Source organism: Lissotriton helveticus, chromosome 5_1 (genome assembly GCF_964261635.1).
Source record: "Lissotriton helveticus chromosome 5_1, aLisHel1.1, whole genome shotgun sequence".
Lineage (NCBI taxonomy): Eukaryota > Metazoa > Chordata > Amphibia > Caudata > Salamandridae > Lissotriton > Lissotriton helveticus.
In genome coordinates this window covers 1194646180-1194672073 of record NC_136065.1, presented here as the reverse complement: position 1 = coordinate 1194672073, position 25894 = coordinate 1194646180, and the positions used below count along the sequence as shown (strand labels likewise).

The window sequence follows — 25894 nt, the reverse complement described above, 5'->3', positions numbered from 1 at the left end:
GGCCCAGGACACTACTTATAATTTGGGCACCAGTAGAATTGTCCTAAATGTTTTCTGGCTGGAGTGAGGCTGCTCGACAGTGCTGGCAGTATTTGGTGTGCCTGGATGCTTCTCGAGTGCAGAACACATGAGAGTTTGGTACTTGCACCCTCTCATGATGCTGTGGCCCTGCCCGTACCCCGTGGCTCGCTCTGCCAAAGACAGGCTATTAATAGTATCAAACAGGTAATTTAAATAGTAATACATTAATTTTAGAGCATCAATCATCATTGTGGTGACTGTTTGCATGTTACAGCGCTCACTACTTAGCTTTCTATTCCCTGTTGTAACTGTATGCAGTGCACCAACTAGGCACCTGGTCCCTAGGTATAAGCCCTTCACCATACCTCTTTGGGCTCGTAACTTGGCGCAGTGGTGGTGGTGGGAGGAACCTGTGCCAGCCGGATGCCGCCTGCTCAAAGCAACTGCCTCCTTAAATAAAGGCACGGTTCTACCCTTCTGTGCTGACTTTTATTTCTGTCCTTTTGATTTTATTCACATTTATGTTGCTCCACGTCGAGTCGTCCAGATGCTTCAGAGACATTTGAATTCCTTTACTTAATTTGCTATTTTCGAAGTTCATTACTGCCACATGTGGTCTCTACGAGAAAAGGTTAAACATATATTAATTGTTTACGTGGTATATTTGATGCAGCGCGGGCCTGGGGCACGAAGCACTGAACAGAGAATAGTGTTATTGCAGGTATTGTTTATTCACAACACATAACACTGCTGTTTTTTTGTTCAGCTCACGTCAGACAAACGTTCCTGGTGTTTACTCGGATGAGGGTTTGTTTGTGGTTCAAGGTCACAACTGTGCCTTATTAAAGGGACAGACACCGCGCTTTGGCCTCGCTACCTTGGGGTGCAGTTAATCAGAGCCTTCGCGCTGACGTCACTACGTTGACAGCACAGCTCTGAATGCTGGCACTGCTGAGGATGCATTTAATCAGATCCCTCGCTCTGACATGACCATGTTGACAGCCCAGCACTGGATGCTGACACTGCTGAGGGTGCACTCATTCAGAACTGCTGGGGGTGCATTCAATCAGGGCTAGGGGGGGAGATGGGAGAGTGCACTCTATCAGGGCTGCTGGGTGTTAGAAGGGCGATCCCAGGGGAGACAGAAGATGTCTGACTGATCACCCCGAGACCCACCTTTCCTTATGGAATTGGCCGAGCGCCGTCGAGAGGCCTCCTGGGCGAGGCTCCTCTCCTACAATTGTAACAGCCGAGCAATCACACCGCTACAAAGGGACACCACACAAGAGTAGATTCTTAAGAGTCTTTATCAGGAATAAAGGCAGGTTCTCGCAGCAATATGTACAAAGGGATCGAGAGATCCTTAAAGTCTCGGTATCAGGGGGAAGGGGGTAGCGGGACAGTCTTGGTACCAACTGGCACTAGGATACCCTGCGCACAGCTCTCAATCCTCGAGCTGGGGGGTGCAAGGAGCCGCGACAGCGTCAGCAGGGCTCGGAAGATGGCTCAGCTTGGTCGGGCCGCGACAGTGTCAGCAGGGCTCCGAGGATGGTTCAGTTTGGTCGGGCCGCGACGGCGTCAGCAGGGCTCCGAGGATGGTTCAGCGATGTCGGGCCGCGACGGCGTCAGCAGGGCTCCGAGGTTCCAGGTTCCAGGCACAAGAGTTCTTATCAGGATCAGCCGCGACGAGGTCAGCAGGGCTTCGACTCCAAGATACAACTGGAGTCCTAATCCAGGGCTGGCCCAGATATAGGACTGGAGTCCTTTGATGTCCGGACCCTCGCGCCTGGGGGTCAGAGGGGCCGGGATGAAGGTGTCCAGACACCCAGCAGGGGGGTGGAGTCAGCGCCCAGGGAGGCCGGAGGGCGATCGATACCAGGCGTCCGGGGACGGCTGGAGGGCCATCGAAACTCCCCTCCTCCCGGATCCGTCAAGTGGCCACTCTACCACCTGGGCGGATCTTGGTGCCTCGATGTCGGGGCTTCGCTGGGGCCGCGGCCGGGCCGAGGCCACGTGCTCGGGACTTGATGGGCCCAAGATGGAGTCGGGCCTGAAATGGCGGCCCGGAGTGGTAGCCGGACCTGCAGAGTTGGGGCGAGCATGGTTCGCCGGGGTCCAGGGGGGAGAGCCGTTGGTTGCCAGGGGGGGCTGTTCTCGTCGAGAGTTCGTGGAGGGTAGTGTCAGGGGGGGCGACAGCGGGTCGATGGAAGGCTGGTGTCGTCCAGGGCCCGCCATGCGGGAGGGGTAGGACCACGCCACGAGGCCGGGTCCAACACACGTCCCCTCCAGCTGAAGGCAGGGAGAGTCACCCATCTTCTTGGGGGTTCTCCTCGCCGAGGCGGAAGAAGTGGGACAGGCCGTCAGCATTGGCGTGGTCGTTGCCAGGGCGATGCTCCACAGTGAAGTCCATCCCTTGCAGGGAGATGGACCATCGCAGCAGCTTTGGGTTTTCGCCACGCATCTGCATCTGCCACCGCAGGGGCCGGTGGTCGGTCTGGACCCGGAAGTGGGTGCCGAAGAGATAGGGCCGGAGTTTCTTTAGGGCCCACACGACGGCGAAGGCTTCTCTCTCGATGGTGCTCCATCGTCGTTCTCGAGCCAGCAGCCGCCGGCTGATGAAGACCACAGGATGGTCAACCCCCTCGGGGTTAACTTGTGATAGGACCGCCCCGATGCCGTGCTCCGAGGCGTCGGTTTGGACCACAAACTCTCGGCTGTAGTCGGGGGCTTGGAGCACAGGGGCGGTGCACATGGCAGCCTTCAGAGTCTCGAAGGCCGTCTGACACTCGGGGGTCCAGTGTACTTTCTGTGGTTGCCTTTTGGAGGTCAGTTCAGTGAGGGGCCCCACAATGCTTCCATAGTCTTTTATGAAGCGCCGGTAATATCCAGTGAGCCCCAGGAAGGCTTGGACTGCTGTCTGGGTGACCGGGGGCTCCCAGGCCACGATGGCGTCAATCTTGGGTTGGAGGGGAGCCACATGGCCGCTCCCCACTTGGTGCCCCAGATAGGTCACAGACCCTTGGCCTATTTGGCACTTGCTTGCTTTCACAGTTAATCCGGCCCGTCGGAGGGCCGTCAGGACCTCCCAGAGGTGCCTCACGTGCTCGTCCCAGTGGGGGCTGTACAGCGCAATATCGTCCAGATAGGCGGCACTGAACTCTTGTAGCCCCGCTAGCACTTTGTTCACCAGTCTCTGGAAGGTAGCCGGGGTGTTTTTCATGCCGAAGGGCCTCACCTTGAAATGGAAGTGGCCATCGGGGGTTGAGAAGGCAGATCGCTCTTGGGCACCAGGGGTGAGGCAGATCTGCCAATACCCGGCCGTGAGGTCGAAGGTGCTGAGGTACCTGGCTGCCCCCAGGCGATCGATCAGTTCATCGGCCCGGGGGATGGGATGGGCGTCGGTCCTGGTGACGGCGTTCAGTCCCCGGTAGTCGACACAAAACCGGAGTTCCGGAGGGGCGCCAGGGGCGGCGGCTTTAGGGACCAGGACAACTGGACTGGCCCAGGGACTGTCTGAGGGCTCGACCACTCCCAGGGCTAGTATCTTGGCAACTTCGGACTGGATGCAGGCCCGAACTCGGTCGGGAACTCGGTAGGCCCGGTGTCTCACGGGCGGGCTGTCCCCGGTGTCGACATCGTGGACACACCACTGTGTGACCCCGGGAGTGAGTGAAAACAGGTCCGCAAACTGCCCCAACAGCTCTTGGCAGTCCTGGCGCTGTTTGGGTGTCAGGGCGGAGGAGATGGGGACTCCCTCGACGGAGCCGTCCTTTTCAGAGCACCTCAGGAGGTCGGGCAGGGGCTCGGAGTCGTCTTCAGCTCTGTCATCTGTAGCTAGCAGCAGGCTCAGCTCCGTGCGGGCAAAGTGAGGCTTGAGCCGGTTGGCGTGCAGAACCCAAAGGGGGTTCCTGGGGGACTCCATGTCCACCAGATAGGTGACGGGGCTCTTGCGCTCCACCACTTGGAAGGGCCCGTCCATTTGTCCTGGAGGGCACAAGGTTCGACCGGGGGCATGACCCAGACCTGCTGGCCCGGCTCGAACTCGATGGACGAGGCGTTCTGGTCATACCAGCGTTTCATCTCCTCCTGACTGGCCTCAAGGTTGGCCTCGGCAAGTTCCCGGAACCTCCAAATCTGGTTTCGGAGGGTCAGGAGGTACCGGTAGACATCAGGCAGAGCATCTCGGACCGTAGTCTCCCAGCCTTCCTTGACCAGGCTGAGGGGACCCCGGACAGGGTGTCCGTACAATAGTTCAAAGGGGCTGAACCCCAGGGACTTCTGTGGCACCTCCCGATAGGCAAACAGGAGGCAGGGCAGCAGGACGTCCCATTTGCGGCGGAGAGGCTCTTCCAGGCCCTTGATCATCCCCTTGAGTGTTCGGTTAAACCGCTCCACAAGTCCATTCCCTTGGGGGTGATACGGGGTGGTGAACTTATATGTGACCCCGCATTGTTGCCACAGGGACCGCATATATTTTGATATAAAGTTTGTGCCCCGATCACTCACGACCTCTCGGGGTAACCCTACTCGGGAGAAGATCCCCATTAGCGCTCGGCCCACCACGGGGGCCGTTATGGTCCGGAGGGGGATGGCTTCTGGGTAGCGGGTGGCATGGTCCACCAGGACGAGGATGAAGCGGTGCCCCTGAGAGGTGCGGGGGTCCAGGGGCCCCACGATATCAATCCCCACTCCATCGAAGGGGGTGGTCACCACGGGAAAGGGTTGGAGCAGGGCCTTGACTTTTCCCCCGCTCTTTCCGCTGGCTGGACAGGTCGGACAGGTCCTGCAGTGATTGTTCACATCGTTGCGCATTTTTGGCCAGTAAAAATGGGTCACCAGGCGGCTGTAGGTTTTGTCCTGCTCCAGGTGTCCTGCGAGGGGCACGTCGTGTGCCAGGTTCAAGAGGAAGTCTCTGAATCGTAGGGGGACCACCAACACTCGGCTGGCCCCCAGTTCGGCAATTTTCTGTTCGCTGTATAGGAGGTCGTGGTCCCAGTAGACCCAGTGGGACCCCAATGTGTCCCCGGCGGCTTGAGCTGCGGCTTGCTGCCGGGTTCCCTCGAGGGAGGGACAGGCCTTCTGTTCCTGCCGGAATTGTTCTCAGGTGGGACCACCTTCCTGGCGCCATTGGCCTAGTTCAGGGATGTCGCAGAGCTCGGCGATGTCTTCGCGGTTGGGCTCCGGTGGCCTGGACTCAGGGTCGGTTTCTTCATCGACGGCGGCCGGTGGCGGCGTGGGCCACTCCGGTTCTTCGGTCGGGGCGGCCTCGGTCGGTGCCGGGGCCCGGGCTGCCATGGATCGGGTGGTCTCGCAGACCCACTCGGGTAGGCCCAGCATCCCCAGATGTTCTCTCCTCTCGACTTGGGCCCAGGGGGAACTCTTGAGGTCGTTTCCGAGGAGGCAGTCCACGGGGGCGTCGTCCCGGACGGTCACCTTGAGCATGCTCGACACCCCTCCCCACTCGAAGGGGATTCGGGCCATCTGGCACAGGGTCTCGGAATTGTCGGCGGCCAGCACGGGGCACAGCACATTTGATAGGATCTGTTCGGGAGTCACCAAGTGGCAGCGGACGGCCGTCACACTGGCTCCAGTGTCACGGAGTGCTTCGGCCCGGCGCCAATTAATGTTGACCCACTGACGGTATTTTTGGGTGTTGCTCGGGAGGGCAGCCCGGGGGATCATGTCTCTCTCGCCCAGACAGACTAGGGCCATGGCGGCTGGCTCCCACTCGGTCTGGTCCTCGTTGTAGACCTCTTCTTCTTCTTCTCCTTTTCCCAGGGCTGCGGCAGCGATCTGGCGGGTTGGAGGCCCGGTGGTGCCGGGACGTTGGTTCATGGGGCAGTGGGGGTCACTGGCAAAGTGACCTGGCCACTGGCATCTGTGGCAGGTAATGTTCGGGCGGGGCCCCGGCCGTGCTGGGGGGGGCCCTCTTCTCGTCAGGGATGGCGAAGTGTTGTTCTGGGGCGACCCCCGGGGCAGACTCCGGGGCGGCGCAGACGGGAAGTCTCGGTTCCGGTTCTGGCCTCCTCCGCCGCCTTGCTGGCGGGGGTGCCCCTGGGTGTTCCGTCCTGATTCTCCTATCTGGGTCCGGGGGACCCGGGTGCTCACCCATCGATCGGCCTCGACTGCGAGTTTCCGTGGCTCGGTCAGTTTGCTGTCGAATAGATGCTGTCTGAGCTCGACAAAGCAGTTGTTGGAGAGGTGCTCCCATACGATGAGGTCGAACAGTTGCTCATAGGTGGTCACTTTGCTGCCCTTGATCCACCCTTCCAGCGCCCTGCTATAAAAGTTCACGTACTCCACCCATGTAGTATCAGGGATCTTTTTGCAGTCTCTGAATCTCTGCCGGTACATCTCAGGGGTGAGGCCATAACGGGTGAGCAGGGCGTCCTTCATGTGATTATAGGAGGACATCACGTCGTCGGCCAGCTCCAGCAGGGTGTCTCTTCCTTTGCTGACGAATTTCCCCCGTAAGCCGGCACCCCAATCTTTTCGGGGTGCGCGGTCATGGCGACTTCGTAGGCCTTAAACCACTGCTGGATGTCGTCATTTTTATAGTATTCCTTGACGACGTCCTTGGGAATGTGGACCTTCGTGTCGGCAGGAGGCGGGGGGCTTCGGTTCACAGTGGCGCCAGCCTCTTCGCTCTTGGCCTTGATCTCCAGTTCTTTGAGGCCACGCTCGTGCTCGAACGTGATTTTCTTTTCTTCCAATTCTCTCTGCATCCGTCTCTCCTCCAGGTCTCCTTGCAGCCGTAGTTGCTCAATGGACATTTTCTTTTCCGCTAGCTGGAGTTCTCCGTCCAGCCGGAGTCTGGCGAGCTCCAACTCGTGGAGCCGGCTTCTCTCTCGTTCTCGGGCGTCTTCGTGGGAGAGGCCCGTGTCTCTGTTGGCGGTTCTTTCTTCTGCGGGGGCTGCTAAGGTTTCCTGGTGTACGTATGGGGCCGTGTCACCTTCGGTTTGGGGTGGTGGCGCTCTGGCCTCCACCCATGTTTGCAGCGCTTCTTTAAAATCCTCTTTGGTACTTAGTCCGGTGGTAGCGATACCTAAGTCTTTGCAAAATTGTTTGAGTTCTTTATGGGTGTACTCCTCCAATAGTTCCTTCTGGAACTCTGCGGTCGTTCCGGCTTCCTTAGCACTCATGGTTGCTGTGTGTCTCTGTTACTAGTGGGCGAGTTACTCGCTGTACGATTTGCGTCGGCTCGGATCCCGTCGCCTGCCACCAATGTTAGAGGGGCGATCCCAGGGGAGACAGAAGATGTCTGACTGACCACCCCGAGACCCACCTTTCCTTATGGAATTGGCCGAGCGCCGTCGAGAGGCCTCCTGGGCGAGGCTCCTCTCCTATAATCGTAACAGCCGAGCAATCACACCGCTACAAAGGGACACCACACAAGAGTAGATTCTTAAGAGTCTTTATCAGGAATAAAGGCAGGTTCTCGCAGCAATATGTACAAAGGGATCGAGAGATCCTTAAAGTCTCGGTATCAGGGGGAAGGGGGTAGCGGGACAGTCTTGGTACCAACTGGTACTAGGATACCCTGCGCAGAGCTCTCAATCCTCGAGCTGGGGGGTGCAAGGAGCCGCGACAGCGTCAGCAGGGCTCTGAGGTTGGTTCAGCAATGTCGGGCCGCGACAGCGTCAGCAGGGCTCCGAAGATGGTTCAGCTTGGTCGGGCCGTGACAGCAGGGCTCCGAAGATGGTTCAGTTTGGTCGGGCCGTGACAGTGTCAGCAGGGCTCCGAGGATGGTTAGCGATGTCGGGCCGCAACGGCGTCAGCAGGGCTCCGAGGTTCCAGGTTCCAGGCACAAGAGTTCTTATCAGGATCAGCCGCGACGAGGTCAGCAGGGCTTCGACTCCAAGATACAACTGGAGTCCTAATCCAGGGCTGGCCCAGATATAGGACTGGAGTCCTTTGATGTCCGGACCCTCGCGCCTGGGGGTCAGAGGGGCCGGGATGAAGGTGTCCAGACACCCAGCAGGGGGGTGGAGTCGGCGCCCAGGGAGGCCGGAGGGCGATCGATACCAGGCGTCCGGGGACGGCTGGAGGGCCATCGAAACTCCCCTCCTCCCGGATCCGTCAAGTGGCCACTCTACCACCTGGGCGGATCTTGGTGCCTCGATGTCTGGGCTTCGCTGGGGCCACGGCCGGGGTCGGGCCGAGCCACGTGCTCGGGACCTGATGGGCCCAAGATGGAGTCGGGCCTGAAATGGCGGCCCGGAGTGGTAGCCGGACCTGCAGAGTTGGGGCGAGCATGGTTCGCCGGGGTCTAGGGGGGAGAGCCGTTGGTTGCCAGGGGGGGGCTGTTCTCGTCGAGAGTTCGTGGAGGGTAGTGTCAGGGGGGGCGACAGCGGGTCGATGGAGAGCTGGTGTCGTCCAGGGCCCGCCATGCGGGAGGGGTAGGACCACGCCACGAGGCCGGGTCCAACACTGGGGGTGCACTCAATCAGGGCTGCTGGGGGTGCACTCAATCAGGGCTGCTGGGGGTGCACTCAATCAGGGCGGCTGGAGGTGCCTCAATCAGGACGGCTGGAGGTGCACTCAATCAGGGCGGCTGGAGGTGCACTCAATCAGGGCGGCTGGAGGTGCACTCAATCAGGGCTGCTGGGGGTGCATTCAATCAGGGCTGCTGGGGGTGCATTCAATCGGGGCTGCTGCGGGTGCATTCAATCGGGGCTGCTGCGGGTGCATTCAATCGGGGCTGCTGCGGGTGCATTCAATCAGGGCTCCTGGGGGTGCATTCAATCAGCGCTCCTGGGGGTGCATTCAATCAGGGCTGCTGGGGGTGCATTCAATCAGGGCTGCTGGGGGTGCATTCAATCGGCTGCTGGGGGTGCACCCAATCAGGGCTGCTGGGGGTGCACTCAATCAGGGCTGCTGGGGGTGCACTCAATCAGGGCTGCTGGGGGTGCATTCAATCAGGGCTGCTGGGGGTGCATTCAATCAGGGCTCCTGGGGGTGCATTCAATCAGGGCTGCTGGGGGTGCACTCAATCAGGGCTGCTGGGGGTGCACTCAATCAGGGCTGCTGGGGGTGCATTCAATCAGGGCTGTTGGGGGTGCATTCTATCAGGGCTGCTAGGGTGCATTCAATCAGTGCTGCTGTGTGTGCATTCAATCGGGGCTGCTGCGGGTGCATTCAATCAGGGCTGCTGGGGGTGCATTCAATCAGCGCTCCGGGGTGTGCATTCAATCTGGGCTCCTGGGGGTGCATTCAATCAGGGCTCCTGTGTGTTCAGTCCATCAGGGCTCCTTGGGGTGCATTCAATCAGGGCTCCTTGGGGTGCATTCAATCAGGGCTGCTGGGGGTGCATTTAACAAGGGCTCCTGGGAATGCATTTAATCAGGAGATTTTCTTCGAGAGTTGAGTGCAAGAGTCTTCCATATGCAGAATATTGAGGTGCCGTCCAGAACACCAGGCAGCTGCAGATTGAAAGCAAGACTGAGATCATGCGAGCTAGGGTCTCTCACAACCCGTTTGGTACAGTCTGGTGCCACAGTGCCCTTCCATTTCTGGTGCTCTGCAGCATGTTTAAGATCTTCTTAGAGAGTCTTGTTGTAATTTCTGAAATTTCCATTGTCTACACTGCTTGATTTTTCTTGCGAGAAAGTTGAATGTGACTCATAATTACATTGAAAATGTCACACCTAATCAATCTGAAACCTTGGCAGCTATGCTCCTTTTGACTGACAGGTAAGTGGAGGGGTGCAGTAGCAGAATCATCTGGCGAGAAAAGCAGATATTGTATTGGAAACCGACGGAGAAAGGGGACAAGTTTATGCAACACCCTTAGTTTTTCGGTTTCGTGTGCTCGTATCGCACAGAAAAGACAAGCTCATTGAAATCCGTTTTTAGGTGGAGGCTACCGTCGCATTGCGTAAGCAGTGGGCGGAGCCGAAGATTTTATGCTGTGTAGTATGGGGGCTTGAACCCGCCCCTCTTCTCCATTGGCTGGCCTCGTAAATGCTGGCCAGCCATTGGAGGAGAGGAGCGTCACTCGGTTCTAGCCCCAGCTTGAGCAGATTCGGGGGCGTTTTTCCTCTTTTTTTTAAGCCCCGCCCCTTTTCTAGTGGTAGGCGTTACACCCTCCCTCTCGCCGAGGTCCCAGTCTGACCTAAACACGCCCCTCCATCCAAAAAATGATGGGCGTTTCTCCGAGCCATTTGTGAATGACCTCGGAGAAACATGGTGGTGTGGAGCGCTCCTCTCTTGCCTTCCGAGATCGTAAGGCAAGAGAGGAGCGCTCCAGGAGCTATTTTTGTATGTCAGCGTTTTAAAGTTAATAACAGAAAAGCGTTTTAAGTGGCATACTTTTTCTCTTATATTACGTTACACAACTTAAACTGCCCTCTTAAGCAATATGTTTTACATTCACACACTTTTAAATGAAACTGTCAGCATTTTTTCTGTAACACGAACCAGTATGAAAGTAGAAGTTGGATCTGCTTTTCAGTGTCTGGGCTACTACTTATAGGGGGGTACTTCCTTGTCTCCCCCTCCCAACGCATAGAGTTCAATTTGAATAAATCCAGCTCGTAGTTAAACAAGTTGCGAAGAATGCTTTCTGACAAGGACATGGTGGATAAACACGATCACACTATCGGAAAGAAACCGTGCTTTCGTGACCTATTGCAGGCACTCTGGGCAAGCAAGGCTGAAGCAAGCACTTGCAAACGTCCCGGCCGTTCCTTATAAACCTCCCGTCTATGGCCAGTCTGTCGCCCCACAAGTAGGTGCACATTTGCGTAGCACCCGGAGTCCACATACACGCGCGGCACCGAGCTCTCGGGCCCCATGACTGTGCTCTGCTCTGCCCCAGGACAGCTCTCTCTCTGCTCGCTTCGAGTCTTCCTGCGAGAGCGGTCTCCACTTCGCAGACTGCGGACAGTGTCAGTATCTCCATGCGCCCCGGAGAGACCCTTATAAAGCCCCGCGCAGACACCCGCGCCCTGTGCCAGGTACCACCGCCCATCCACACTTGTCACTTTTGTCTCATATAACTTAACATTTGCTTTTGTAATTTGTTCACTCTGCCAGGCGCCACCAGCGGCGCCTGTGCCCGGCTCTCTGCCGTTCGAGACAAGGTGCTTGCTGAGCCCGAGTTCCTAACCGATCTGCTCTCAGCTCGAGTGGCTGGGAACGCTATAAATATATCTCTGCACTCTGCCCAGGGTCGGCTGTCTGCTGTGTTGCCCTGGAAACAGGAATGCGGCGCCGCCCGGCACGGCTCGGGGCTTACTCAGACTCATCACACACACACACTGTAAGGGGCGGAGGGGCTGTCCTCTCAGCAGTCGATACTGCTTTCAATCACCGTGGCACCATGGGGGCTGGTTTTAGAATCCGGATGTGCCGGCGGTAGAGAGTGCCGTCACGTCCGGAGGAAGTAGGCAGAAGCGGCGGGTAATCTGAGTGCAGCAGGCAGGAGACTCAGACTCGAGTCTCTATGCATCATCATGAGGTTGAGAAGAGATGTGGTTCCTGCGTGCTTTTCACCGTGATGTGGAGGTAGTTTTTATGTTTTTATTTTTTGCCATGCACTGTTATAGAGTGCATGTGTCTGGAGTCCCTCTCCTTTACTCAGCCCTCCTCCCGCTCTCTGTGCTTCCTTTATCATTCCGCTGCCTGTGCTAGCTTCTTCCTCCCTCTTCCCGCTGCTTGTGCTTGATTCCACAGCCATCTTCCCGGTGCCTGTGCATGCTTCCACAGCCATCTTCCCGCTGCCTGTTCTTGCTTCCTCCGCCATCTTCCCGCTGCCTGTGCTCGCTTCCCCTGCCCTCCTCTCACTGTCTGTACTTGATTTCCCACCCTCCTGTCCTCCACCTGCTGTTCGTGTTTACTTTCCTACCCCAAGCTTCTCCCACAGTCTGTGCTTGTAGCTCCCTTCTTCCTCCCTGCATTTCCCCTGTGCTGCTTGTTCATCACGCTGTCTTTACACACATTGCCTGATAACCCATTACTTAAGAGAAAAAAATTGTGCTATGACGTGGTCAATGCTAGTTGTCACTTTAAATTTTTTTAACATTAAGCCATTTTGCACAGCAGCACGGGCTGCTGTCAAGAATGTTTTTTAAAAAATTGATAAAGCCAATAGATCTCACGTAGGTAAAACATTTTTGGCGTGTGTGTGTGTGGCTCTGAGTGTGTGTGTGGCTCTGAGTGTGTGTGTGGCTCTGAGTGTGTGTGGGGCTCTGGGTGTGTGTGGGGCTCTGGGTGTGTGTGGGGCTCTGGGTGTGTGTGGGGCTCTGGGTGTGTGTGGGGCTCTGGGTGTGTGTGGGGCTCTGGGTGTGTGTGGGGCTCTGGGTGTGTGTGGGGCTCTGGGTGTGTGTGGGGCTCTGGGTGTGTGTGGGGCTCTGGGTGTGTGTGGGGCTCTGGGTGTGTGTGGGGCTCTGGGTGTGTGTGGGGCTCTGGGTGTGTGTGGGGCTCTGGGTGTGTGTGGGGCTCTGGGTGTGTGTGGGGCTCTGGGTGTGTGTGGGGCTCTGGGTGTGTGTGGGGCTCTGTGTGTGTGGGGCTCTGTGTGTGTGGGGCTCTGTGTGTGTGGGGCTCTGTGTGTGTGGGGCTCTGTGTGTGTGGGGCTCTGTGTGTGGGGGGCTCTGTGTGTGGGGGGCTCTGTGTGTGTGTGGGGGGCTCTGTGTGTGTGTGGGGGGCTCTGTGTGTGTGTGGGGGGCTCTGTGTGTGTGGGGGGGCTGTGTGTGTGTGTGGGGGGGGTTCTGTGTGTGGGGGGGTTCTGTGTGTGGGGCTCTGTGTGTGTGGGGCTCTGTGTGTGGGGGGCTCTGTGTGTGGGGGGCTCTGTGTGTGGGGCTCTGTGTGTGTGGGGCTCTGTGTGTGGGGCTCTGTGTGTGGGGCTCTGTGTGTGTGGGGCTCTGTGTGTGTGGGGCTCTGTGTGTGTGGGGCTCTGTGTGTGGGGGGCTCTGTGTGTGTGTGGGGCTGTGTGTGTGTGGGGGGCTCTGTGTGTGTGTGGGGCTCTGTTTGTGTGTGGGGCTCTGTGTGTGGGGCTCTGTGTGTGTGTGGGGCTCTGTGTGTGTGTGGGGCTCTGTGTGTGTGTGGGGCTCTGTGTGTGTGTGGGGCTCTGTGTGTGTGTGGGGCTCTGTGTGTGTGTGGGGCTCTGTGTGTGTGTGGGGCTCTGTGTGTGTGTGGGGCTCTGTGTGTGTGTGGGGCTCTGTGTGTGTGTGGGGCTCTGTGTGTGTGTGGGGCTCTGTGTGTGTGTGTGTGGGGCTCTGTGTGTGTGTGTGTGTGGGGCTCTGTGTGTGGGGGGTGTGGGTGTGTGTGTGTGTGTGTGGGGTGTGTGTGTGTGGGGGGCTCTGTGTGTGTGGGGGGGCTCTGTGTGTGTGGGGGGGCTCTGTGTGTGTGGGGGGGCTCTGTGTGTGTGGGGGGGCTCTGTGTGTGTGGGGGGGCTCTGTGTGTGTGGGGGGGCTCTGTGTGTGTGGGGGGGCTCTGTGTGTGTGGGGGGGCTCTGTGTGTGTGGGGGGGCTCTGTGTGTGTGGGGGGGCTCTGTGTGTGTGGGGGGGCTCTGTGTGTGTGGGGGGGCTCTGTGTGTGTGGGGGGGCTCTGTGTGTGTGGGGGGGCTCTGTGTGTGTGGGGGGGCTCTGTGTGTGTGGGGGGGCTCTGTGTGTGTGGGGCTCTGTGTGTGGGGGGGCTCTGTGTGTGTGGGGGGCTCTGTGTGTGTGGGGGGCTCTGTGTGTGGGGGGGCTCTGTGTGTGTGGGGGGGCTCTGTGTGTGGGGGGGGGCTCTGTGTGTGTGGGGCTCTGTGTGTGTGGGGCTCTGTGTGTGTGTGTGGGGCTCTGTGTGTGTGTGTGGGGCTCTGTGTGTGTGTGTGGGGCTCTGTGTGTGTGTGTGGGGCTCTGTGTGTGTGTGTGGGGCTCTGTGTGTGTGTGTGGGGCTCTGTGTGTGTGGGGCTGTGTGTGTGTGTGGGGCTGTGTGTGTGTGTGGGGCTGTGTGTGTGTGTGGGGCTGTGTGTGTGTGTGGGGCTGTGTGTGTGTGTGGGGCTGTGTGTGTGTGTGTGGGGCTGTGTGTGTGTGTGGGGCTGTGTGTGTGTGTGGGGCTGTGTGTGTGTGTGGGGCTGTGTGTGTGTGTGGGGCTGTGTGTGTGTGGGGCTGTGTGTGTGTGTGGGGCTGTGTGTGTGTGTGGGGCTGTGTGTGTGTGTGGCTCTGTGTGTGTGTGTGGCTCTGTGTGTGTGTGTGGCTCTGTGTGTGTGTGGGGCTCTGTGTGTGTGTGGGGCTCTGTGTGTGTGTGGCTCTGTGTGTGTGTGGGGCTCTGTGTGTGTGTGGGGCTCTGTGTGTGTGTGGGGCTCTGTGTGTGTGTGGGGCTCTGTGTGTGGGGGGGACTCTGTGTGTGTGTGTGGGGGGCTCTGTGTGTGTGGGGGGCTCTGTGTGTGTGGGGGGCTCTGTGTGTGTGTGTGGGGCTCTGTGTGTGTGTGTGGGGCTCTGTGTGTGTGTGGGGCTCTGTGTGTGTGTGGGGCTCTGTGTGTGTGTGGGGCTCTGTGTGTGTGTGGGGCTCTGTGTGTGTGTGGGGCTCTGTGTGGCTGTGTGTGTGTGTGTGTGTGTGGCTGTATGTGTGTGGGGGGGGCTGTGTGTGTGTGGGGGGGTTCTGTGTGTGGGGGGGTGGGGTGTGTGTGTGTGGGGGGCTCTGTGTGTGTGGGGGGCTCTGTGTGTGTGGGGGGGCTCTGTGTGTGTGGGGGGGCTCTGTGTGTGTGTGGGGGGCTCTGTGTGTGGGGGGGTTTCTGTGTGTGTGTGGGGGGTTTCTGTGTGTGTGGGGGCTCTGTGTGTGTGGGGGGGCTCTGTGTGTGTGGGGATCTGTGTGTGTGTGGGGATCTGTGTGTGTGTGGGGGGCTGTGTGTGTGTGGGGGGCTGTGTGTGGGGGGGCTCTGTGTGTGTGGGGGGCTATGTGTGTGTGTGGGGCTGTGTGTGTGGGGGGCTCTGTGTGTGTGTGTGTGGGGCTCTGTGTGTGTGTGGGGCTCTGTGTGTGTGGCTTTGTGTGTGTGTGTAAATGCAATAGGTCATGCATTTGTGAGCGATTAAGCTATTGTCAATGTAAATGACAATGCCATTTATTTAAGATTTAAAAAAAAATGTCATGAGCAATGCCAATAGCTCTACCTTTAATAATGCCAAGACCATTGCATTGTAAATGCTTGTTTGAGGTCTGTAAAGCACTTGCTATTTATTAGGCGAAGGTTTTTACACACATTAATTTTTAGATGCACTTAATGTCACATTACAATGGTTTAAGGGCCCTGTTTCCAGTGAGTAACCTTTCTTTCCTTCGTATCGTATTGTAAAGAAAGGTCCAAGATCTCAGCTAAACTTATCTAAAAGAGTAATTACATCGTATACAGCCATTGCAGGTTTTACGCTTTTTGTAATAGAAAGCGGATCCCGTTTTGTACCCCTAGATGGCACAATTGCTTTCTTTTCAGTGGACTAATTCCAAGTGTTTCTAGGAGCACTGTAGATTGTCGAATGGCATTGTAGTCCAAATGCCTTGCCCTCGATCTGCATTGCAAATGGTGATATATATCCGTATCTCACTGGTCTTTGCATCACAATCTGTAAAAATTCCATGGCCTACTAGCAATTCAAGGCAAGGTGTCAGGACTTCAGCGTCCCATTGTTTGCTGATGGTCTAGCAACCAAACCTCACATGCACAGTGTTATTTAATGGTTGAAAAAAATGACTCCATGCATCGATTTCTTTTACTCGACACCGGAGATTGGGGTGGGTACAACAATTGTCTTGAGGGGCAGAGAGCCAACCCCAGGTGCCTTGCAAGTTTCTTTAACCCAGCTGCAGATGGGTAGGACTTCCATGCTCTCCACTTTCACCCATACTTTCCTGATGGTTTCTCTGTACGAGTACATCTGGATGTTAGTGCTTTTCTCTCCTCGAAGTTCCCCACGCCTCTTGTTCCTCATTCTTCACTGGTATATCCGGGCAGCCGTCCACTGTCATTCACTTGGTATTCTTCTGTGTGCTGGCAGTCAGAAATATTTACTCTGCATGAGCCGTGCCTGTATCTTTGTTTGTTCACTAACCAGAGTTTCAGTATACAATCAAACACTAGTATCTCTGTGGGATCAGTTATTTCTGTATCTGCACGCTTGTTTGCCTTGTACTCATGTCTAAACCCAGTCATAAAAGCTTAGTGACAGCAAACAGTGACCGTGCCAGGCCTCATGTTTTTATGAAGGCATATTGAAACATTTTGTGACTTGAAGCTCTCCTCTCTGTGACTATGCTCATTTATGTATGAGGAGGTCACACTGATTCTCGAGTTAGAGGCAGTCCGCGTTACACTTTTTCGAGGTTCGATTATTTCTCATCAGAAGTAAAAAAATAAATACAAAAAATAGTGATACATTTCTTTTCTATTTTGTCCATAGTAAGAGCAGGCTTTATTGGATTAAATTTCGGAATGGGGCAAAGGCCACATTTGTGAGTCCCAAGTGCATGGCGTGGTTGTAGGAAGTGAAAAAATAATGACCGATGCAAGTAGCGTTCGGAGCAGAGGTACGCATATCATTTCATGTATTATGAAGGCCAAATATCCTCCAGTTTAGAAATGCCTGCTCTCTTCCAGCCCTGAACTCAGGTTTGCCACCCTTTGCATCCAGTTCCCCACACGAATGGTGTTTGCCTGGTTAATTTCCTCTCCCACCCTGTCCATTTGAGTGCCTAGTACCAGCTCTTCTAGGTGTTCGTTCTAATTCGGGTCAGGGAAGCCAACAGCTTTCTACCGAAGACGAGCTGCAGTTGTAGTCTAATTGTTTGATCATCCCTGTCTCCATATATCCTGTCATTGATTGCATTGGCTCCTCCGCTAAGGCAGATGAGCGTCGCCCCACTGCTTTTCAGCGGTGCAAAAAAGGAAAATAAAGTGATAACGCAATGTTATCATTTTTATTTTTCGGTAGTAGCTCAGTTCTATGTGCAGGGCGGGGCGGGGCGGGGCTGGGCAGCCAAGAGCAGGGGGAGGAGTGGTGGTCACTCTCTTAAGCGCACATGATGGTTTGGCTAGCCGTCTTGGGCCGGTCAAACAGTCATGCGCTTTTAGCATGTTCTCCACCTGGCTGCATTGCACAGCCTGGGTGGGGAACGTGCACATGCTCCCACTTCCTGTCTGAGCGCCGAAGCACTGTGTTCAGACTGATTACGACAGCAGCGTCATGATTGGCTTAGGGGAGCCTGTGTGCTTCCTGCTTCCGGGGCTCGTCAGGTAGAGAAGCGGAGGAGAGACGGCTGTTGTAAAGAGGTATGTGTAATATTTTTTTTCACTTTCTCCCCCGCCTCGCCACCCTCAATCTATGACAGCTGCCACTGGTCATGGGTTGCAATCATTTGGGATGCTCAGTAATAAAGCTTGATGTCCTGGAAACCCAAACCGCATCATAGGGTGACCACATGGAGGGCCCCCGACCCAATGGAAGGATGTCTCAGTGCAGTGTCTTAAAGAATAAGAGGGACAATTTGTAGAGATCATTTTGTAAAATATGTAGAATTTGTGGCAATGTGATTATTTTGTACAGAGCTCCTTTGCCCATTATGGTAAGTTGATTCTTGCCCCAGGCCTGGATCTGGCTTTTCAGCTTTTGAAGTAAAGGGGCAATGTTAAGTTGCCAGTTTTCTTCCGAGGTCTGTGAAATGTGTATCCTGGGGGATTTAAAGTGACCCTGATAGATGCTACGGGAAGGAATGTTAAGAGACCACTTATTGTCTACCTCAGTTAATTGCGCTACTATATATTTATACCAGTTGACTAGGAGTCTGGAGGTGTTGCCGTAGACGTTCAGCATACACACAATTCTATGGACAGAGAGCTGGGGTTTTTTGCAAATAGAGTAGCAGGTTGTCAACATATAATGCTATGCAGTCTTCCAGGCCACTGCCCACAACGGTCTATCCCCCTGGCCTGGCATCTTTCCTAACCCAATTTTCCAGCGGGTCCATTAGCAGTGTGAACAGGACGGGAGACAGGAGACGACCCTGATGGGCCCCTCTCTCTATCAGGAATTACTGTGATAGTACAACATTGATGCAGACTCTTGCCCATGGAGAGGAGTAGAGTAAATGCACATAGGACTGGAATCTAGGGCCACAGTTCATTTTTTCCAGTACTTAGTAGAGGAATGACCAAGAGACCGTTTTTGAAAATAGGCTAGTACCTGAGCAGAAGGCTCAGGGATCTTGGCTAGGTTAGTGAGAGCGACATGAAGTCTCCCATTAGTGTCTGGTTCCTCTATGTGGTAAGAAACCATTATGATCCCGCTTGATTATTGAGTGAATAACGTTAATCAGTTGGCCATGATTTTTGCCACAACATTAAATAAAGATATGGACCTATAGGCAGGCGCAGTCCAGCAAGGGTTTCCACGGTTTAGTGAGTACCACAATGTGTTGGTCCCACTTAAGTCACATTTTGAGAAAGAAGCTTGTACCACTTCCTGAAACAGGGTCCGCAGGAGGGTTACTAGGTGACTGATGTATCTTTTAAAATATTCCAGTCGAAGCTCATCGGGACCAGGGATCTTACCCGTGGGTATTGCCGCTATCGTCTCCAGAATTTCCTCTTCAGAAATTGGGGAACACTACATCAGTCTGTCCGTTGTAAAAGGGTGGGGTTGATCATATAGAGACTTATAATGTTTGACGAAGCATTTGGTGATATTTTCTTCTCTGGTGACAATTCACTTATCAGGGGTAATTGATTTCGAGCACTATTGTAAGTTCTACCTCGATATTTGTCAACCAGTACAGTAAGTTAACCACCCCCACCCACCCCAGATCATAAATCCTATGTTGTGAGGTGGCCCATGTACTTCTAGCACGTTCTTCAAACTTTTCTTTGATGGCTGTGTGCCCTTTATAAATGCCTCGAGTTGTCAGTCGTGGTTTAAGGATTGCTAACTGTCAAGATTGAATTCTGCTTCCAGGTCATTGATCACTTTATCCCTGTCTCTGTGCTGCCCTGCTACGTATGGGATCCTTGTGTCCCGTAGTGTTACCTTCATTACTTACCATATGGTTATGGAAGAGACCACGGAGGGGGAGTTGAGTTGCAAGAATTTTACTATGTTTTACCAGAACTTGCCGAAGAATTGCGGGTGTAGGATCCACCAAGCGCTTAGGCGCCATTGGCTGTGGGTAGGCCAAGGGGCCCCAAAAGTCAACTCAATCACGGACTGTACTTTCCTAAATCTTTGCAGTGTTTTTGATCCCAGTTACATCTAAGGCAGCCACAAAGAATTTGAAATGCGACTGGTGAGCTCTAGGGTAAAATGTATGTTCTCGAGCTGACGGGTGTTATACCTGCTAAACATCACTCTGTCCCAGTAAGGTGGTCCAGTAGGAAAGGATGGCATGTCACAGTGAAGAACTTGAACTAATAGTGTCAGCCCTGGCGTCCAATACCGAAGTCAAATCACCCCAAATAACTATTTGCCTGAGGCTGCTGACAAGAACGGTTCCTGTAGGGTTTGTAATGTAGTATTCACCAGAGATGTTGGGAGATGTATACTCAAAAATGTCCAAAAAATGCCATCTAATCGACCGTATACTGGCACATACCACCCCAGGGCATCATGTTGGACTTTTCTCACAGCTAATCAGAAGGATTTCTATATAGTATTGTCAACCCATGGGACCCCATTGGGAATCCCAAATGTTATTCTATGGTAAAACCATACCGGGGCAAGAAATTACACGTTATGCCTAATAAATGTGTTTCCTAAAAAAGAAAAGCATGTTGGGAGCTTGTGACACTGCAAATTGCAGTATAGCCCCCCTCTTTATTTTATTGTGCTGACCATTACCATTCCACAAGATGAGTTTGATCCCGTTATGTCACCCTATATTTCCCAAATTGTCAAGTATTAATGCATGCTCCTATTCCCTGCGTAGAGCCGTATGTGCACAAAAGGTTTAAATAACCAAATCCCACTCCCAACGTCCAATTGACCCCATACTTCCCAGTGTGGAGTATCTGTCACCCTTAACTAACAGCTTAGAGACTTCCATTTGCGTAGAATGTCTATCCAGCCGCTGAATTGTACATACCAATCATAGTCTAGTCACACAGTCACTTGCCTTCCGGGAAAAGGGTTGGGTTCTGCTCCCTGTTATGCAGATTTACTCCCTCCCCCCCTTAAGTCTTAGGCACTTCTATAGGGTGAGCGACCCAGTTTCAAGTCCGGAGAGGATTTAGTCTGTCACCATCTGCTGGGCCTCGTCGTCCTTGAATCTGAAGAGGATGGCCCTTAGTTCATTTTTGATGTGAGCCACTGCGTTGTCTACACCTACCCCACATTTGTTTCTTCTTCGGATGGGAAGGACTAGATCCAGGAGCAGGATTGTGTCCTGGGGGGACCAAAGTATCGGTCCTCACACTGGTGTCAAGTTGCCTCTCCACACAGCTCCAAGAGATTTCGAGAGACTTCAAAAGGTGTGACTTTCAGCACTTCAACATTGGCAGGATACAATAGCATGTATTGCAGTCGCATAGCATGCAATTTTTGTTTCATCTCATGGAAGGATCTACACTGTTGCTGCACACTGTTATAATATGGGAATATTCGATTTTTGGGCTGTCGCACCACGTTTCTTTATGTTCCCTTGGCACTCAAAGAATTGTGAATCAGTCTGCATAATTCAGAACCTTGACTATAATTGGACGGACAGATGGATGATTTGCGGGGAAAGGCGTGGGTCTGGTTATTGGTTCCATGTGGGGCTTCTCCAAAAAGAATCAAGAAGACAGTGTCGTATCGAGGGCTCAAGATTTGAGCCAGTTAGTCTGAAACTGTAGCGGTTTCTGGCCCTCCGAGATGCCAATCAACTGCAGATTATTCCTTTTGGATCAGTCTTCAGCTTCTCCAACCTTGTGTTCTAGTTGTTAAGTTACTTCTTTAAGACGTTTACATTCTTTTGTGATTGTACCAAGTTTGTCTTTTGTCATGGAGGTATGACACCGCTTCTTTGGTTCAGTCAGTGAGATATCTGACCGCTTGCCACAACAATGTCACTTCTATGCCTACCCCTCCTATTTTGTCTTCATGAATCTTCCGAGTAGATTAGATTGTTTGCTAATCATTTCCTAGGACTCCCTACGTATTCAAGGGTTGAGTGGGTCACCTTAAAGTGACATTGGGGAGTCCACCTTTGTTTGAGATGATGTGGTGTGCTTTTCAATCATCTTCTGGTGTCCGGCCCTGACAAAAGTGCATGTTCAGAGCCTCTGCAATCCTCCACAGAAGGACGAGGAGAGGGGGCCAACCGGTCAGCCGTCTGTCATCTTCTCCCGTGGCTAATATATACCGGATTTGCTCCTCCCTGTTACGGCCGTAGGTAGTGATCATTCAGTCTCTATGCAGTCCGATAAGCCCCCTTGGGGATAGTTGGCCAGGTGAGGTAGTTCTTTGTGGCATCCCAGTTATGTTGCAGAACCTGTTTCCTGGGGTTGTCTGGTGTCTTTAGTATTCATACTACGGGGCTCTACAGTATTGTACAAAGACTGAACCATCCTTTGCACCGTATTTGATATATATATATATATATCACGCTACCGGTTACACCTTTATGCCAGGGCACTCGCAGGCGTCTCACTATTAATTGATGGGGGAAAAAAAAGAACCTTCAGACTCGCCACAATCGTCACAGCACATATATCACCAGACATCACCACTCAAGAGGAAAGATACCTACTTGACTTCCTCCTCACATCTGCATCAAAGTTAGTACTAACCAACTGGAAGAACACCTCCAAGGCCACATTCAAAGGGTGGCTGCACTGGGTGATCTTCCTTAGAGGGACAGACTACACTACTCTCAGAAACACACCCGGAAGACACCCCAACAGGGTGATGTGGTCGAAATTAGACAAATTCATAGACTCCTACAAACCACAATAGACAAAGAACAAGGGTCTACCTAAATTCAAGTCTCAGTCCTGTTTTTCTGTCACAAACAAACACCAACACTTTATGTTTTATGTTTCTAACTAGACACCAGACAATGGCAAACATATGTGTTACATGTTACTTGTTAGCCAGACTACCAGGGCAAACAAAGCCAAACCGTCGAAGCACATTACTAGTGCCCTAAGCGACAATCCTCCAAAGAACAACAATTGGATGTTTTTTGTAATGTATGTAATGTTTTAAATACCAATAAAACATAAAAAAAAGAAATCTGGCCGTTTATCGGCACTGTCTCACCCCTCACACCTCCCCCCTCGGTCCTTAATTGACCATTGGTGCAATGTGATATCACACTCGTATGACTTTACAAGATGACACTTATAATGCCGTGGATTGGCGAATGCAAACAAATACTAATTAATAGTTCCTCCTGTCAACCTTAAACAACCAATAAAAAAGTGCACATAACACTATTTCCAGAATTTACAGTGTAAGATCAAAAGTTAAAATGGAAATTAAATGTACATGTAAAAGTAAAAGTAAAAAGATCATGACCGAGGGATTCAAATACTGATACGCTTCACCAGACTTGTTGCCTCCTCAAATGTTAAGTCCATGTACCCTCTGCCAAAATGTGCATTTCGAGTGCAGGGGCTCTGACAGCTTTAAATTCGAAGCCCATTACCTCGACTTCACATCCAATCCTGCAATGTTCTATTTCAACAGTGTCTGTCTAAACAATATTTCAGGTCCTCCTACATGAGCAAAAACTCCAATTGTGGCCAGGCTTGTATTTGAAAGAGAAGGAAGCGTGACATCTCTCAAAAGGATCCTCCCCACTAGATCTCAGTGGTTGACTAATATGTTTTCAAAGCCTTGCCCTTCGAAAAAAATGGTTCCATTCTTTGGTGCATGCTCCTATTTGATGAGGGGCATTCAAGGACCCTGCTGCGTCTACTGATGGGTCCCTTCCAAGAATGGTACGAGAGACTGGGCTTTTGAAGGGTACTGTGTCTGCTGGATGTTCGCTCATGTATTGAATGTAATACCTCTATTACTCACTAACGGGCATAACCATGTGTGCACCTTTGGTGTGAAAGTGTTGACAGTTTGAGAGGAGTCGTGCGACGGGGGAGCTCAGTGGCTTCCCTGACGAGTCGATGAACATATCCTCTGCCAAGTCTCTGCTCCTATTCACTAACCAATTGTATCTTTACCTGATTTGCCGGTCACCTGACACTTATTTCCTTTGGTACAATTTTGAAATGAAAAGGTCGTTATTCAAACCTATAACACAGTGTTAATGTACCAAACACTAGAACGTGTTTAACATGTTCCATTTTCCCTGAGGTAACAGAGGGTGCTTCAACATTGATTGTTTTTGCAGACAGATGGTCTTCAATACTACTGATAACCCATCTCTGGTATGCCTTAAGTTGGCACAACAATGTCTGGATTTTTATTGTTATTCATCTGGCAGATTATTTGTATTCAGAAGGCAAGTGGGGCAGTCTGTCAATGAATAGACTTCTCTCTTTTATCATCGAACTCGTTTGCTTTTTTGATGAGATGGTGAAAGAGAAATATTGGTGCTTTCCTCTTTAAGAGATATAGAAATGTGATTTTTAGGCCTGACATTAGCCAAAAGCTTTAGATTTTTCAAAGATTGTATGCATAATATACTTGCTTATAGTGGTTTTCATTCAGCCGTCTAAATTCATTGGTCTGTTTTTGTGTTTCCCACATTTTCTTCCGCCCAGTACAGCATAGGACAGTGTCAGCCCATTTCAGCCACGAGCTAACGTCACTGTGAGGAACAGATGTACACACAAAGTAGCTCGTTGCCATGGTTTGTTATGGCAAGGTGTTCTTTTTAAGACCTCAAAGGTTTTTGCCTTTCGACATTGCTTTTTAAACAGTAAAGTTTTACAAAAAGCATGACAAAATAAGAGCAAGCACTGCCAACATCCAAAATGCTGGCAGCTGCCAGACCAATTTGCTTTACCAGAGTTTTAGTGTTATGCTGCCTTCCACAAGATGGCGGCAGATACAAACGTGAACTTGGAGAAGAGTAGAAACCCAGCATTAGAGTAGACCCCATTTCTTAACAGCAAAGACCACGCACTGCTCTAATCTACGAGCGCAAAGAGTACACCTCACTGCCATGCTATTCTCTTATTACACCCATTAAACTAACATTTGTCTGCTATGATAACGGTTTCCAGTCACTAAATAATTGACTTTCTACAGTGCTGTCGACCGAAGGAATAACAAAAGTAAAATGATGAACCCGAAGGTGGCGGTTAAACCAAAGGTGGAAATGTAGAGAAACTAATGCAAAACCTTTATTGCTGGTCAGTTGCAGCACCACATTACTATTGTTTCAATTAACCACGTACATCTGTTTACATAGCTTTAAAGGCCTCCTTTGCAGAGGAGTTTTATTAACGCAATCTGACGTGGTATTTATAACTCCTTGAAACGTCCAGCGACCTATAAAGTTAAGTTGTGTCATGTGATATATAAGTAGTTCACGGTCTTTTTTTTAGTTAATTATTCCCAGATTATAAACTCCGTAAATATTTGCTCTGCTGATGTTTTGATTCCTAATAACTGTTTTTTCAGATTGCTGATCAACGGGTCCTACGACCAGGAGCTGAATGTACATTGCACCATGGAACTCGGCAGCAGCCCCTGGAAAGAGAAGTCGAGGAGCTCCATCAGAGTGGTAAGAAACACTCTCCGTTTTTTAGAACCTCGCTCTGTAGCCCCTCTAGCAGTAGCACGCAGGCCCCATTCAAGGCCTGGCAGTTCTGACTCTCTCAGATCAGAGCGATTCCAGTTTGTTGCCTTTAATTTCATTTAATCGCTTGACTTTGCTACACTAGAGTGTGTGAGAACCTAGTGCTTTTCTCATCTATTTGTTGCTTATATATTGAAGACGTGTGGAAAACCACTTCACACACAAAGTCAAACTTTACTAATGATAAACCAGCTTCCGCTCTATGAATTGCAATGGTGTTTACACCATTTTAATTAGATATTGATTTTCTTTTCTTTTTTTGGGCAGCAGAATTAAAAAAAAAAACACAAAAAAAAACTGACTGTGTTATGCTTTGAAAATGGGAGAGCAGGACTCCATTCCATTAAATCGGTCTGCTATACAAGCAATTAGGGGTGGCAAATTGTGCTTAACTAAAAACAAAAAGTGCCCTGTCCTAAAGCTTATCCTTACAGGACATGACATCGCCCACGTCTGCCACTACCTGAATGAAGTCTCTTAAAGCCTTCTGTACTCTCACTAGCTACATCAACACGTCTTTCAATTAGCGCAGGATCCAGGGGACTTGAGATGGGGTGATTTAATTTTTAGTTTTAAATCTTGAATATTGTGATGCCATTTCACATAGCAGATGACAAACAACATCTGACAAAGTGAATCAAAAGACTGCAGACAGCCTTCAGTTAAGTACATTGAGCAAACTTAACCTGCTAAGTAAGTGGAAGCAGTTGACGTTTGAAAGGGATGTGGCCTAATACCTGATCTTAGCTGCAAGGATTACATGAAGTAAGTTAGCTCCCACCCTCCGATAGATTTGGCCAAAATTGGGTCAACTATTGAATTCTACAACTCCCCTTCACATATTTGCTAGAAAGCCATGAGCTCTGAAGGCACTCTTGAAATATTTCAGTACTTCATGGTGTGCCAACCAAGCCTAACCCTGCCCCAGTGTGAAAAAGATGGCAAAATTATTCAGTTTTCACACAATTTCCCAACAAAATGTTTGTGAAGCCAAAGACTCAAGCAGTTAAGAAAATGCAATTTCTCAAGTACTGCAATCTACGCTCACCTATTTTTATTATTTTCATTTTTCCAGCCGGCCCCTTCTAGCGCTGGATTCTCAGTCATGTTATGAGAATATCCTTGTGAAGGTGAGGGTTGGACAGTTTAAAAAATGTAGGCA

At 52.1% G+C, this 25894-nt stretch overlaps 1 protein-coding gene across 1 annotated transcript in view; it reads left to right on the top strand.

The window, feature by feature from the left end:
• Positions 1-25894, top strand: part of PDZD8 (PDZ domain containing 8) — a 403753-nt gene that overhangs the window by 193973 nt on the left and 183886 nt on the right. Inside the window, exon 3 of the mRNA XM_078643903.1 lies at positions 24555-24657. Within this exon, the coding sequence (XP_078500029.1) occupies positions 24555-24657 (103 nt within the window). The remainder of the gene's footprint in view (positions 1-24554; positions 24658-25894) is intronic.